The 15981-nt window shown below is 39.7% G+C and overlaps 1 protein-coding gene and 1 long non-coding RNA gene across 2 annotated transcripts; both read right to left on the bottom strand.

The window, feature by feature from the left end:
• Positions 1–9570: 9570 nt before the first annotated feature.
• Positions 9571–11068, bottom strand: LOC136750729 (uncharacterized). The gene is made up of 2 exons (XR_010816947.1): positions 10521–11068; positions 9571–10074 (listed from the first exon to the last, which is right to left on the bottom strand). It is a non-coding gene; the product is annotated as an uncharacterized LOC136750729 (long non-coding RNA).
• Positions 11069–11952: 884 nt separating this feature from the next.
• LOC136750719 (tyrosine-protein phosphatase non-receptor type substrate 1-like) lies at positions 11953–15163 on the bottom strand. The gene is made up of 4 exons (XM_066705760.1): positions 15036–15163; positions 14246–14358; positions 13171–13521; positions 11953–12412 (listed from the first exon to the last, which is right to left on the bottom strand). The coding sequence occupies exons 2-4, from the start codon at positions 14286–14288 to the stop codon at positions 12033–12035; spliced, it is 774 nt and encodes a 257-aa protein (XP_066561857.1). The 5' UTR covers positions 14289–14358; positions 15036–15163; the 3' UTR covers positions 11953–12032.
• Between the last annotated feature and the right edge of the window lie 818 nt (positions 15164–15981).

The following is a 15981-nucleotide window of genomic DNA, read 5'->3' as shown; positions in this document are numbered from 1 at the left end:
CTCCCGAGGAAGACTACCATGAACATTACAAGGGTCAGAAACCTGACCTCAAGACAACACTCTGGGAAAATGTCCCTGCCCACAGACCCACATGTCATGCAATGTATAAAAGCTGTCAACTTCTGTTGTTCAAAGAGTCCCTACTGAGGTGGAGAGCTCCCATGTCAGGGCACTCGCAGACCTGGCATGTGAAATAAATACATGTTATCATCTGTGCATCAAGACTGGGTTCTTCACTCCTGAACCAATCAGATAGACTAATTTGGGAATATAAGACCATAAGAACATAAGAAAATGTACAAATGAGAGGAGGCCATTTGATCCCATCATGCTTATTTGGTGTCCATTAATAACTAAGTGATTTTTTAAATGTTTTTAAATGTTCCCAAATCTTCAAGGTTTGCTTTTCTAAAATTGTAGACCATTGTTTTTTGAAAGAATACCTCAAAGCTAACCATACTTTGTGATCACAGTTTGTCATTTGTTCTCTAACTAGTTTGTTTTCTTTCCTTAGTGGAACATCTCCCATTTTCAGAGCTCCCTGCCCCCCTGGTCCCTAGTTTAAATGATTCTCAATTTCTCTGCACATACGCTCTCCCAATGCATTACCCCCCTTCTGTTTAGATGTAGACCGTCCGGTTTGTACAGGTCCCATCTATCCCAGAAGAAAACCAATTCTAAAATTGTAGACCATTGTTTTAGACTTGGTCCTTGTTTTTTGAAAGAATGCCTCAAAGCTAACCATGTTGTGATCACAATTTGTCATTGGTTCTCTAACTACTGTCCCTCTGACTCTATCTTGGTCATTTGAAAAGAGCAAGTCAATACATGCACTCTCCCTGGTTGGTTCCCTGACAAATTGAGTTAGAAAGCAGTCATTTACCATCTCAACCATTTCTATTTCTGCTTCTGTAGTCCCCACTGGGCTTTCCCAGTCTAAGTTTGGGAAATTGAAATCCCCAATTATAACAGCCACATCCTTGCTACATGCAGTCCTGATTACACTGTACAATGCAGCATCTTTCTGAATATCTGAGTTTGGTGGCCTGTAACACACTCCTACCACTAATCCTCCAGATCTCTTATTCAAAAGTTTCACCCACAAAGATTCTGTTTCGTTACTGGGATCTAATTTGAGTTCTTCTCCCCCAATGTCATTTCTGACATATAATGCTACCCCCCCCCCTTTTATTTTGTCTGTCCCTCCAAAACTGTGTGTATCCTTTCAGCTTGTATTCATGCCCATCATTTTCTGTAAGCCATGTTTCTGTCACTCCTACAACATCATAGTCATAAGCCAGCACTGTGGCTTCTAGATCTAACATCTTGTTCCTTATACTCCTGGCATTGAGGTACAAACATTTCAGGACTTTCCTACTAGCAGTTTCCCTTTGTTTTCTTTCCTTAGTGGAACATCTCCCATTGTCAGAGCTCCCTGCCCCCCTGGTTCCTAGTTTAAAAGATTCTCAATTACTCTGCACATGCACTCTCCCAATGCATTAGCCCCCCTTCTGTTTAGATGTAGACCGTCCGGTTTGTACAGGTCCCATCTATCCCAGAAGAAAGACCAATGCTCCATAAATCTATAACCTTCTTCCCTACACCAAGATTTCAACCACGTGTTAAACTTTCTAATCAATCAATCAATCAATCAATTTTTATTTGTATAGCGCCCTTCGCAGGGTAGCCACAGAGCACTTTACAGACTGGTAAACATACAACAAATGAACAGTGAAATAAAATACATGAATACAATAAAATAGAATATAGACCTGTAAACATTTTAAATGATCTAGAATAAAGTGAGTGAACATTTAAGTAAATAAACCATTTAGGCACAACTCTTTAAATTTGTCTTGCAGAACCTCTGCCCTACCTTTTCCTATGTCATTGGTTCCAATGTGGACCATGATCAGTGGATTCCCCCCGGCTTTGGCCAGTAGCCCGTCTACTAGTTTAGGGAGATCTGCAACCTGAGCACCAGGCAGGCAAGATACCATGCGGGTCTCCTTGTCACTAGAACACACTGTGTGATCTACACCTCTAAGAATTGAGTCTCCTACTATAACTATCTTCCTGTTCTGGGGGGGAATGGGCACCATGGTGCTCTGGTGCTCAACTGCCCTCCCATCACCCTCGGAGCTGTCACTGTCCAACTCAGTGTTGAGCAGTTGGAACCTGTTGAGCATTTCTAGCTCTTGGGATGTCTCTAAGGGATCCCCTTTTCTGTGGTTACGACCTACTGTAACCCAGCAGTTCTCTATGCTGTCCTGCTCTAAGGTCTCAAATCTCCTATTTTTTGGCATGCACACCATCTCTCTCATGGGCTGATTGACTAATTCTTCCATATCACTAATATAGCTCAGATCAACAAGCTGAGCCTCAAGATCATGAACCTTGATCTCTAGGACTTCAACATACTAACAATGATCACAAATGATTTTTTCTTGGATGAGTTCATTCAGGCAGTTCAGAGGAGAGCAGCCAGACTTATTCCAGGTCTGAAGGGAATGTCCTACTGAGAGACCAAGGGAACTGAACCTTTTCACCCTGGAACAGAGGAGACTACGTGGGGACTTGATCCAAGTCTTCAAAATCATGAAAGGCATCGACCACATCAAACCAGAGGAGCTTTTCCAGATCAGCAGGGACACACAGACCCGGAGGCTTCAAGGCATTCAAGACAGAAAACAGGAGACACTTCTTCACACACAGAGGCGTCACAATCTGAACAAACTCCCCAGCAATGTGGCTGAAGAGACAATTTGGGTACATTCAAAAACAGACTGGATAGGATCCTTGGATCACTTAGTTATTAATGGACACCAAACGAGCACGATGGGAAGAATGGCCTCCTCTCGATTGGACACTTTCTTATGTTCTTATGTTCTATGCAGAAAAGTAAGATAAGAGGAGGCGACAGGACCCTGTGGGACAGTGTGAGCAGAGACCACTGGCCATCCCTCTCACAGATTTCACAGAGTCGAGTGGATCTAGGTGAAGGGGGCTGAGGCCTGGGTGTCTCCCTATAGTGCACAGGAGGACAAACAACTCTGCTGAGGAGAGACTCTGGCCAATCTCAGACACAGACTCTTAAACCCTGTAAGGCTGTTTCCACCATCGAGGACGACAAGGTCACACATCACACGTCCCAAACACACAGAGCACTGCAGCCAGAGCCAGGACACTGAGAGAGAGCGCACTGTGGCCCCCGCAGCCACACGGGCCCTCCGCACTGCCTCCTGCCTCACTGCGGTCACCTGCGATGGGCAATGTGTGTCATTGTTATTATTATTATTATTATTATTATTATTATTATTATTATTAATACTTATTATCATTAATAATATGACTGAGAAACAATAGTTTTTACATGCCAATTGTGAAGAACTTGTGTGTCACACATTTAGACCGAAGCTCATGTTGCCTGTTATTTTTCATGAAGAGAGTCTGAGATGTGAGAAGTGTGAATTGTGAATCAGGCATCACTTTTTCTGTCAATTCAATCAATACAAACGCACTTAATGTTTTATCTAAATTCCATTGTTACAGGAATAATACAACATAACATTTTCAGCTAAAAACTTCCTATACACTTTAATGGAGGGAAAGGTAACAGATGTAAAAAAAAAACATTAATTTTCTTGTGTAAATGTACTAGTGCAATTTAGTTTGTTTAATCACAGTTTGGGAATCCAATCCAGGGCACTTTTTCAATCCTGGGATTGTTGTTTTTAAAATCCGGGATTAAAAAGAGCTTCCCAGCTAACATACATATTATTATGTTGCTGCAATGTTGTGGCAACGTTGTGTATTAGCTGGGTCATTTTTAAATGTAGTAATAATTATAATGCAACCAATTGAACCAATGACAACAACAAAACTAATAGCCTCTTGTTTTCTAAAATATGTTAACAAATTTATTTATGTATCATGTCATAGATCGCATTGAATGTTAAACAGATTGTTGTACTACTAAGTAGCCTAGAGTCTCGGAGATGAGACGATCACATTATTAGACAAACTATAATGTAAACTATATACTTAACTAATATCAGTATATAAAAGCCATTACGTACTAGAATAAGCCATGCTTTTTATGTAACAATCGAGAAAACATAGCTAAGGCATGAATTTAGACAAATGCGCACAAAACAGCCACAAGCACCATACTACTACTACTACTACACTAAAACATACACTGAGCAGTTACACATTATACACGATCGGCCTATGGTTTTTAGGTTTTGATTATTACCTGTTTCTTAATACAGCAATTGAGAAAAACAGAACGAAGAAAGCTAAAGTCAGTTGTCTCTTTTAGACAGGTGTGTATGTTGTGTACAGAACACATGCAGCTCAAATGCGATTTCGGACTCCACACTGGTTTGGTAGAATTGAAAGTGAATGTGAATTGGAGGTTCAGCCTCCATCCCCCTGCACTTTCAAGAGGAACAGTTCTGTGTTGACAGTTCATCACACGATGCTGCTGCTGTGTCGCTCACAGCTCATGAACTTTAGCTGCCCCTTTAAAGTTGGAGTCTGCAGGATCTAAGCAGTGCCTTCCTCTGCTGATCGGCTGAGCTCGGGCTGAATCTGCAGCTGTTGCACTTCAGATTCACATTTTGAACAGATAAGAAGCCTATGTATTAATTCTTGCACATTTTCTTTTATAAACAGCTTACAGCACAGAGTACAAGAATTACTGCGCTGTCACATTTCTTTTAGCCACAGTCCCGTTTCACGTTTTCAATCCCGGTATTTCAGGCCTAGAATATTGTCCAGGATCCCGGGATTGGATTCCCTAATCACAATCAACTATGCAGAAAATTATTCTATGTTTGTTTTAATTTGATAGGTGTCACATACCTGTATTCCTTATAATGTGAAGATTTTAAACAAAGAAGTTCAAAACATGCGAAAATGGTTAAATTCAATTGTTACTGGAATAATAGTTACACATTTTTAAAACAATAGCTAAACATTATTACCAAAACACATTTCATTACTGATTATATTTGTCAGGTGGTAAATCAATTGCATCAAGGTGAGAAAGGTAGTATTTATTTACGTATTAGTTTATGTACTTTGTTATATATATATCACACTGCAGTACTTCTATGAATTAGTTTTTCAAAGTATTCTTCTTGATTTACACTATTCTATGTCCTCTAGTCTTCAGGAATTATCATGAATGTCTGAATTATAATATTATTTATCTGGAGTTGCACAGGTATGCCGGAAATCACACTAATATGTATGTATCTATCTATTTCATTATTTCCAGCTTACCTGCAATGTCCAGCCGTGTCCCGTTGCCAAACAGGATCTCCCCACTTGTGGCCACAGCACAGGAGTAAGTCCCAGCGTCAGAGGAGCTAAGGTTTGTCTTAGTGAGGCTACAGACACAGTATTCTGTAGAAAACTGCAGCTCAGAGCTCCTCTCACACTGATCAATCTGGTTTTTATGGGTTATTAATCCTGAAAGGGATTCTCCTGATCTGTGCCTGAACCAATAGACACTGTGCTCTCCTTTACAGGTGTAATAATCTGTCACACACTGCAAGGTCACATTGTCTCTTGGCTGGACGGGGACAGACACAGGCGGCTACACTGCTCTCTTGCTGACGGACTCTGGGTCTAGATCTATAAAGTGAGGGTCCATTAATAATTAGTATTGTATATAATGATCATTAACAAGGTCACATGTTACCGCTATAAATATTTTATTAACAAACAGATAGCCCTGGTTAACTTGCTGCATTAAGTTAAATTAAAGATGAAATCTAGTAAATGAAACTCTGGGTTTACCTTTCAGTTGTATTACAGTTCCTTGACCAAAACGCACAGATCTGGATTGAGCTGCTGCACAGAAGTATCTGCCAACATCTGACCGATCAGTGCTGGATATTTTATGGTCAAAGTCATCGCCGCTTCTTTCTATTGCAAAGCGTTTGCTGTTCTTAAACTCATCCTGTAGTGAAGCCACATTGTTTTCCCATGATCCTATGGGTCTCGGAGGATCCCCCGGTTTTTGCTTGATCCAGGTCAGGGTGCTGATTGACGCTTCTCTGCGAATATAGCAACTCAATCTGACTGATCCTCCATGATCAACATTCACTGAGGGTGGGGTCTGTATGTAGAACTGAGAGAGAACCAGACCTGGAGAACACGAGGAGCCGGAGGGAAGAATGAAATAAAACCTCAGCTTAATTTAGACAAGGTGTCATTTTAGAAACAATTATTTGGGTAATGGTTCAGATTGCATGGCCTAATTTAATATTAAATAGATATTCATTTGATAATCAATTAACATTTCAATTACTTGATAAAGTTAAGAAGAATATTAATGTAATTGCTCCGATTGTTTCTGGTTACTTGGCTTTAGGTCTGATGTCTCCACTACAGAGGGCTGAGTCATTTAAATGTTTGTGTACAGATAGATATCACAATAACATTCTACTGAATTGTATTTAGCAAGCAGTTTAATGGTACTAGATTATCAATTTAGTATAAATTTAATATTGAATTGACCCACATAATCAAAAGCTTTGCAATGGTTTGTACTTATTAACTATTAACACCTATGTTATAAGCATATAAATACATATGTATATCATTATTTTTTGTTTGAATTGTCAACAGTAAGATTTCCATTTGTAAATGTATAAATTACTGAACTTTCAAAGCGAAAGTGGTTTGTACCCAATACCTTAAAAAGAACTGCTTAAACCAATTCATACTGAAATGTCTGACTATCAATTAGCAAAATACAACAAAATGAATATGTCCTGATTGTTCACATTGACTTCACCCCCTCAAAACAAGCATCATTTTAATATATAGTTGAAACAAGTCTCCATAAATCAGCTGAAGGCACTTATTATATACTTAATACTTATTTTCATTTAGATCATGTGTTTTTGAATTTAGGATTCTGAACACATTAAATATACAATATAAAATATAGATTTGAGCTGTAAATGTTTTCAGAAATATGCAGGTTTATTCAGCTTAAACTTACAGGCTGAGGAGGAAATCATTAGAAACATGAAGGTTCTTGTCATCGTCGTCTGTTGGGGGTTCTCTATCAGATTTTAAAAGAAGTGCTGTGTCTGAAATGAACACTTCAATGGAAAATCTTCAGAGATAAGAGGAGTGATCTAGTTTTTGTGCCCTATGATTGATAATTCATTAAAGACATATGCAGACAAGTCAAAGGCTAAGCACCGCCTGTAATCATCACAGTCACAGGAAGTGGCTGACATTTGCATTTTTTCTCAAAGTTGTTGTCATTTAATAATAAAGGCCAGAGATTCATGATGGGTTTGAAATGCATCCCAGAGGAGTAATGTCTGAACATCTTACTTACATCCTGTGAGTCCTGATGCTGTTTACATATTGAAGTGTTAGTGTAAGAGCTGGGTTTAGCTCTGGGTTAGAGTTGTAGTTGTAGCCAAGCTAGGTGTTTGGGTTGATACTCTGAGGATCTGCTTGCTTTTCCTGTGTGTCTGTGTAACACTAACTGTTGATGTATAGGAAACAGAGGGTGTCGATTAGAGGAGTCGCTTCTAACTGGAGTGAGGTTGTTAGTGGAGTTCCACAGGGATCAGTACTAGGGCCTGTGCTTTTTCTAATCTATATTAATGATCTGGACTCTGGGATAGTTAGCAAACTTGTCAAATTTGCAGATGATACTAAAATAGGTGTCTCAGCAGATACAATCTCGGCAGCATAGGTTATTCAAAGGGACTTAGATAATATTCAGTTGTGGGCCGACACCTGGCAAATGAAATTCAATGTGGACAAGTGCAAGGTAATACATGCAGGTAAAAAAAATGTCCACTATAATTACACTATGGGAAGAATAGAACTAGATGAAGTAACGCATGAGAAAGACCTAGGAGTCTATGTGGACTCCTCACTTTCTCCATCCAAACAATGTGGGGAAGCAATAAAAAAGGCAAACACAATGCTAGGGTATATTGTCAAAAGTGTCGAATTGAGAACAAGGGCAGTGATGTTCAGACTGTACAATGCACTAGTTAGAGCTCATCTGGATACTGTGGACAGTTCTGGGCTCCATACTTCAAGAAAGATATCGCTGCTCTAGAGGCAGTTCAGAGGAGAGCAACCAGACTTATTCCAGGTCTGAAGGGAATGTCCTACTGAGAGACTGAGGAACTGAACCTTTTCACCCTGGAACAGAGGAGACTACGTGGGGACTTGATCCAAGTCTTCAAAATCATGAAAGGCATCGACCACATCAAACCAGAGGAGCTTTTCCAGATCAGCAGGGACACACGCACCCGGGGACACTAATGGAAATTGGGCTTCAAGGCATTCAAGACAGAAAACAGGAGACACTTCTTCACACAGAGAGGCGTCACAATCTGAACAAACTCCCCAGTGATGTAGCTGAAGAGACAATTTGGGAACATTAAAAAACAGACTGGATAGGATCCTTGATCACTTAGTTATTAATGGACACCAAACGAGCATGATGGGGCGAATGGCCTCCTCTCGACTGGACACTTTATGTTTTTATCATTTTATTTTTTGGCATATGTATTTTTATCAAATAATGAGGTGAAATAGTTATTCTGTATTAATGGCATTTAAAGGTAAAGTTTAAAAAGAGTAGCATTTTAAGATCCATGTAAAACAATTTCTAGTCATGGACTTCCCAATGCCCTCATCTCAAATAGAACAGTTGAATTTGAGATATCTTGAAATGGAGCGTTAAATGAGATATCTCAAATTGACTTCCTGTTCTATTTCAGATATCTTGAATTGAATTTTGAGATATCTCAAAATTCTATTTAAAATATCTCAAATTCAATTCACGATATCTCACATTGACTTAATTGATATCTCTAAATGACAATTTTGCTTACTCCCCATGTGAGGCTGTGAGCTGCAGTGTGGCTCTGTGATGTCATTATTCATGGCACAGGCCCATTAAACGCTGCACTGCGCTGTGTCCTGCCCCTCCCTGTGAGCAGAGGCTGCTGATTGGTGTGCTGGAGCAGGAGGGCTGCAGGGCTCCACCCCCCCCTCACTCTTGATTGGCCGCCTGAGCACTTCCTGTGAACAGCGGTGAACTCACTGGTGACGACCAGGACTGGATCACATGGTTTAACACTGCATTAATGGCAGGCAGTCAATGAGATCTGCCGTAATCTCGAGAATGAGAAACAGTGTTGAGGAACACATTACTCTTATAATTAGAGAGAGAACACATTTAATACCCTTGTCTGTGACCCTACATCTTGACAGCACTTAGCTTTAACCATCCAGGATGTAGGAAGTCTCTTACTGTACTTGTGTAAATTGTAAATTGGAATTTGTAAAATGTATTTTGAATTGCTATGTTTTAGTTAAACTGAATTTGTAATGATTGATGCCTTGTACTTAACTGTATGTTTACACTTATGTTGTAAGTCGCCCTGGATAAGGGCGTCTGCCAAGAAATAAAAATACTACTAATAATAATAATAATAATACAATTTTTATAGAATATGCAATTTCACTAATATGTTAATGCAGACAGAAATAATCAACAACACATAAAAAGTATCAGTAGCATTTATCTGTGGTTTTCTCTGAGTAGACATCCCAGTTTCTGTAAACGAGTGTCAGCACTGAGGTTATGGACAGTGCATAGTCAATCAAGCAAAGCACAATGCATCAGTAACACATTATATTAAGGTCCCGTTCCTGGACGTGAGATACATTTTTAGCAGATGCTAATGCATGAGTTATAACATATTACAATATGTTTACAATGGCTACAGTATGGTTACAATGTAGTAATAACAATGTATTTAGTATAATATATGAATATACAAAGTTCTTTTTTAGAATTGAAAAGGTGTCTTTAAGGTGTGATAAGAGCATTAACTGACGATCACAGCACATTTCACAGGAGCTTCATCTCCTCTGGGTCCTGACCGCAGCATACTCCGAGACCAGCTCTGAGCCACTCCTCCCTTCTCTCCTCTTTTTTCCAGCTTTCCTTTTATTCTGATCAAAATCCAGGGCTGCGTACGTCAGCACGTCTCTTTCTCCTCTCTGCTGGAAAACAGTCATGTATCAGTAACACGTGTACAACACTGATCCTTCACTCAGAAATCATGTGAGTTACTGTTCAGTGTGACCTGTGTGTGAGAGGCTGTGGGCAGAGGACTGTGTACCTGTGACTCTGTGTCTGTGGGCAGAGGACTGTGTACCTGTGACTCTGTGTCTGTGGGCAGAGGACTGTGTACCTGTGACTCTGTGTCTGTGTGCAGAGGACTGTGTACCTGTGACTCTGTGTCTGTGGACAGAGGACTGTGTACCTGTGACTCTGTGTCTGTGTGCAGAGGACTGTGTACCTGTGACTCTGTGTCTGTGGACAGAGGACTGTGTACCTGTGACTCTGTGTCTGTGTGCAGAGGACTGTGTACCTGTGACTCTGTGTCTGTGAGCAGAGGACTGTGTACCTGTGACTCTGTGTCTGTGTGCAGAGGACTGTGTACCTGTGACTCTGTGCCTGTGTCGTGGGCAGGGCTGCAGTGTTGGTCACTGTGAGGAGGACGTCCAGAAGCTGCTTCTGAAAACACAGCAGAGAGAGGTGATGCAGAGACTGCCCGGCCAAGGGGATTGTGGGATAGAGAGGCTACCAGTGACAGGGACACAGGGGTTCATATCAGCACTGGAGGAGTGTCCCCAAAACAATTCCAGTCATCATTCAGAGAGAGTTTAAAACATTCTCAGTTCAGGCCCTTTGTGTTGTTAGGGCTTCTTTAAGAATGAACAATGGATTACAAGGGAATTACAATTCATGTATCAGTAAGACTAAATAATGATCTCAAATGAATAACATTGGAAGTGAGCTACATATTTATTATTTTTCCAGTGATAATCTTGTTTGAGAGTTTGAATTATTACTATAAAGTGTAAATAATAATAAAAAGTGTAATATATATTGTAAGGGCATCTTTGGCAATGCATCATTAATTACATCGCATCACAGAAAATGGTGAATACTGACCTTGTCCACAACCAGAATTACACCGGTACATAATAAAGTTCATGTTCTTCCAATATGTTAACTATTAATTATTTAGCAGCAACACAAGAGCACACTCTGAGCACAGTCATACGCAGTGCAATGTAAAGCAGCCTACCAGCACCCTGGGGGCCCGTCCCTGGTCTGTGTCTCCTGCACAGCAGCGCTGTGACGAGCGTCCCAAACACACAGAGCACTGCAGCCAGAGCCAGGACACTGAGAGAGAGCGCACTGTGGCCCCCGCAGCCACACGGGCCCTCCGCACTGCCTCCTGCCTCACTGCGGTCACCTGCGATGGGCAATCAATAGCTCCATGTGTGTCATTATTATTATTATTTATTATTATTATTATGGATTCTGTTACTGACAGTTACTATGATAAAGACTTTTAGAAGAACTACAATCATCATGTCAGGTAGACGTTTTAGTTTAAGTTATTGATGGCCACCATTTTAATGAGGAGCAGTTTAAATTGTGAGCAGCTTGGAAAGAGGTCTGGCATCCATCTTCCTTCATGAAGGAATAAAATGTTTGTGTTTAAATTGCATTATCATTGGACTATCAACTACACTCATTAATTTGGAATTAGTTGGATAAACAGTTTGCCCACGGAAGCAATTTTGCTTTTTCATGACTGCTTCAAACAAACCAAAGATTTTGATTAATCTTAGACTACAGAAAAATGCTTTTCCCCCATATTTTTCTATTCCCCAAAAGAAGCAGTTTTCAATCACAATGATAATTATTTATCACCCCTTTCACAAGATGTATTTAATCAATCGATTATTAATGAAATTATTAATACATTATGAATTAATCCATAGAAACATAATTCTACAGCAATTTTAAAATATATAACCGATTATATGAACATTTCTAAGTATTCTAGCTTTCATTAATATATTGAATGTCTGAATTATAATTATGTTTTTAGAAGAGGTGTAAGGGCATTTTTCATTTGTCACACATCAGAAATCACTCACACATTTATTTGAAATTGCAGCTTACCTGCAAACTCCAGCCGTGTCCCATTGCCAAACAGGATCTGCCCACATGTTGCCACAGCACAGTAGTAAGTCCCAGCGTCAGAGGAGCGGAGGTTCCTCTTAGGGAGCTCATAGACACAGCCCTGTGCAGGAAGCCCAGGCTCAGAGCTGCTCTCACACGGATCACTCCTGTTCCCATGAGTGTAAATGAGTCCTGGAAGGGCTTCTCCTGAGCCATGCCTGAACCAATGAACACTGTGCTCTCCTGCACAGGTCTCAGTGTGTATTGTACACTGCAGAGTCACACTGTCTCCTGGCTGGACGGGGACAGACGCCGGCTGCTGCTCCACTCTCCTGCTGACAGATGCTGAGCCTGAATCAGTAAAGTATGTAATCAGTAATATTCACAATGTGTAAACTTATCTTTTTATATGATATACTATATCATAGGGAATTAGGGATGTGTACCATTAGTTTAATGACGATACGATACCTCAATAATGGACTGCGATGTGATCCAGGGCTTGTACCTTTGGCTTGATGATGCTACGATACATACCTCTATACAATAGTATCACAATATGATACGATACGTACCTCTATACCAGTGGTTTTCAATTCCTGTCCTGGCGTACCCCTCTCTGCTGGTTTTTGCTCCTGCTTAATTACTTAATTGAGCCCTTACCATACATTTTAGTATCTGTTTATGAGTTGAAAACAATAGCATGGGTCTTTAAAGAAGCTTGTTATTAGTTTAAATAGAGCTCCAACTAATTCATTAATCAGTTTAAACAATGATCAGCAAATATAGGTTATGCAAGAACTGGAACTGAAAACCACTGCTCCATACAATAGTATCACAATACAACAAAAAAGCACTATACTTTATAATTTTATAATAGTTTTTTGTTGGAGAAAAGGTAGTGAATGAATTTGATGCAGCAAGTGGAGAAACAGGGCTAGATATTTGTAGGGTTTGCATGCCAAAATGCCTAAAAACATTGTGATTCCTCCTCTGCTCAAGGTCTTGTGTTCATATAATGTAAGTAACACTGCAGAATAGTTTCAATTGTATGATTAGATAATATATAAAACAAGATTAAGATCCAACCTCAATTAAAGCAGCTTTACCTTTCAGCCAAATGTAAGTTCCATTGCCCAGTGTCACAGATTTGAATCTGACTGCCGCACAGTAGTATCTGCCAGCATCCGCCGGCTGAATGCTGTAAATGTGGAGCTGAAAGTCGTTGCCTCTTCTTTCTATTGTGAATTTTTCTCTGTGGTTAAACTCATCCTCCATTAAAGGCAGATTCTTTTCAGTAGATCCTACAGACCTCGGAGGTCCCCCACATACCTGCTTGATCCAGACCAAGATGCTGCTTGGATACATCTTGTGAATGTAGCAGCTCAAGGTAACAGATCTTCCTAACTCGACCATCGTTGAAAGGGGATGCTGCTCAATAACATCAGAATGAACCACATCTGGAGCCAGGAGGGAGAGATTAAATAAAACATCAGCTCAGACCGTATTTTTTTATTCTTAAATACTAAGTTTAAACTGATTTCAATGAAATCTGAAAACACAATTTGCATGAAGAGATTAAGAGAACTGAAAATGTATATGTGTCACTCAACACTAATACGGATAAAAGTGTTACACAGAACTCAAAAAATGTTCCTGCTTGTTAAGTAGATTGTTTCTTCACAAAAATTCCTCAACCAAAAAATAGATAATCCTTACAGAAGATTTTGTTTCATTTTTTATTTAGTTAGTTTTGTAAACCACATCAATATTGATGTTTTGGATGTAACAAAGACACAAATTATGCACTATATCTATAATGCATAGCAATGTCTCAATCATACAGAAATGTTGAAAATATTGCCATCATATTTCACAATGGCAGGGTTTTGTCCTTGTCTGTCTTTAGGACAAAATAGAGCTTATTTCATTTGAAAGCAGAAGGCTTATATTTTTATAGATGGTTCAAGTATCCGAATAATGAGGTGAGCCGCATTTAAAATTAAAAAAATATATATAACTACAATTCGATTGTGATGTACTTAAGAGAGGTCAAACTTCTTCTGAATTTTCAATACATGTATAAGCTACATACAATGAAAAATAGGATATTGCAATAACAGTATGTAATGTCTCTAAACTGTGAATGTCATAGAAATTATGAACACATGCAGCAAAGCTTACCTGCTGTAGAGAAAAATATCAAGAGCAAGAAAACTGTCGTCATTGTTTGTCTGTTAGAAATCCTCTTCTCTCTCCTTCCTCGAGTTCAATGAAGTGTCTGTCTGAACTGAAGGCTGGAGTGGAACAAATCAGGGAGCACATTCATCTGCTGTCTGATTGGTCACTGGACACAACAGTACTAACGATATATATAGATGAAGACCAGCCACCTCCTACACACAACAGATCTCATCTGGAAAGTGGGTCTTGTGCTCTTATGTTATCGTGATATCTGGAGCTCTTTACAATATTTGCAAATGAATAGCACAAGAGTAACGCCAGTCTTACCCACTGTGTCTGAGTCCTGATGATATTTACATATACTAGTGTTGTATGTAGAGCAGCTTTCATTGAGGCTTTGCCTGAACTGAACAGTAATTAACAGGAGCCACTCTGGTATCTCCAAGCTGCACTTGGCTTAATAATGAAAGGAAACTAGCTGCACTCATACAGAGGGCTACAGCAAATCAAAACTTTGACACACCCAGGAATCACAAATATCACATGTGTACCCAATCATGCTTTGATTAATAAATAGTATAAAATGGCTGAAAAAATACATTAAACTGCATCAACTGCAAAATACATCAGGTTTGCACTCGCCAGTAGGTAAAAGTCTTGATTTGGTCTAGCCCAGGGTAGTGATACAGAAGCTCGTGTGTTTCTTCATGTATACTTATGAAAATAAGTTTATTGCTATGCTTTAAAGCATTCTGGACACAGGTTTGTAAACAACAACACCAAGCCTTACCTGCTTTAGAGCAAAATGAAAAAAGGAAGATTATGTCCATTGTACTCTGTTAGAGTTTGTCTTCTCTATTTGTTCTTCTCAATGAAGTGTTCTGTCTCAACTGAAGATTACAAATCTATAGATGAAAGGACTGAGCACATTAGACTGTCATTTGATTGGCTACTAAGCGGTTCAGTTACAATGCTATGTATAGACATCTCAAAGACTATTCGCCTCTTGCAGATCTATGCTCAGAAGGGGGGCTTGTGTTCATATGCTCTCATAATCACAGGAGTGAAATATCTCTCTCACTGTAACGAGACAATCCTCTTACAATAGTGTTTGGACTAAAACAGTTGCTTAACGGCCAACATATTCTGCTCCTAAAAGTGCCAACGGGCTGATATTCAGCTGACCTGGTGATTCCACATGCTATCACAGGAACATTTGATGCAATCGGGGCGAGTAGGGTCCGCATGCGTTTATCCTTCACTATAGACCCCCAATGTAGTGTATTGAACAACTTCCGCAACTCCCCGCTAGTCGCAGATGGCGTACAAACGCTGCTTTAGCCTAGGTTTCCCCGGGCCGCCAGAAGCTGGCATTCACTTGCTTGAGCCTGACGTCTCTCAGCACCCAGGTACCGCACCGAATAGGATTCCTATTTCTATATTTGCTCTAATTCAATTGTCAACATTTTATTTGTATTTCTTGTTTGTAAAACCTTTTCTAATAGTATTTTTGTCCTTTTTCCTTTTCTCATTTAAGTCATTCAATATTAATATAGCTCATTTATCCAATGCTTGTAATTTTATACTTCTATACTAGTATCCTTAACAGAGGACGGATTGGGCGGTACTGCCTAAAAATCGGGCACCTCTGAAAAAAAAATTAATAACTAAAAGCCGAGATTCCGCTGAAAACACCGATACGCGACTTGTTTACCTTCTGCACTTCCTGCTTTTAG

The sequence above is a fragment of the Amia ocellicauda genome, chromosome 6, assembly GCF_036373705.1.
Source record: "Amia ocellicauda isolate fAmiCal2 chromosome 6, fAmiCal2.hap1, whole genome shotgun sequence".
Taxonomy (NCBI): domain Eukaryota; kingdom Metazoa; phylum Chordata; class Actinopteri; order Amiiformes; family Amiidae; genus Amia; species Amia ocellicauda.
The sequence above is the reverse complement of the archived record's forward strand: the minus strand, read 5'-3'. Positions and strand labels throughout refer to the sequence as shown.

Excerpts from the sequence above, each read along its gene's own strand:
- LOC136750719 (XM_066705760.1), bottom strand. The coding sequence starts at position 14,288 with ATGACGACAGTTTTCTTGCTCTTGATATTTTTCTCTACAGCAG. Across the intron at positions 13,522-14,245 it reads GATATTTTTCTCTACAGCAG|ATGTGGTTCATTCTGATGTT; the intron begins GTAAGCTTTGCT and ends TCCTGGCTCCAG. Across the intron at positions 12,413-13,170 it reads AACTTACATTTGGCTGAAAG|GCTCAGCATCTGTCAGCAGG; the intron begins GTAAAGCTGCTT and ends TTACTGATTCAG.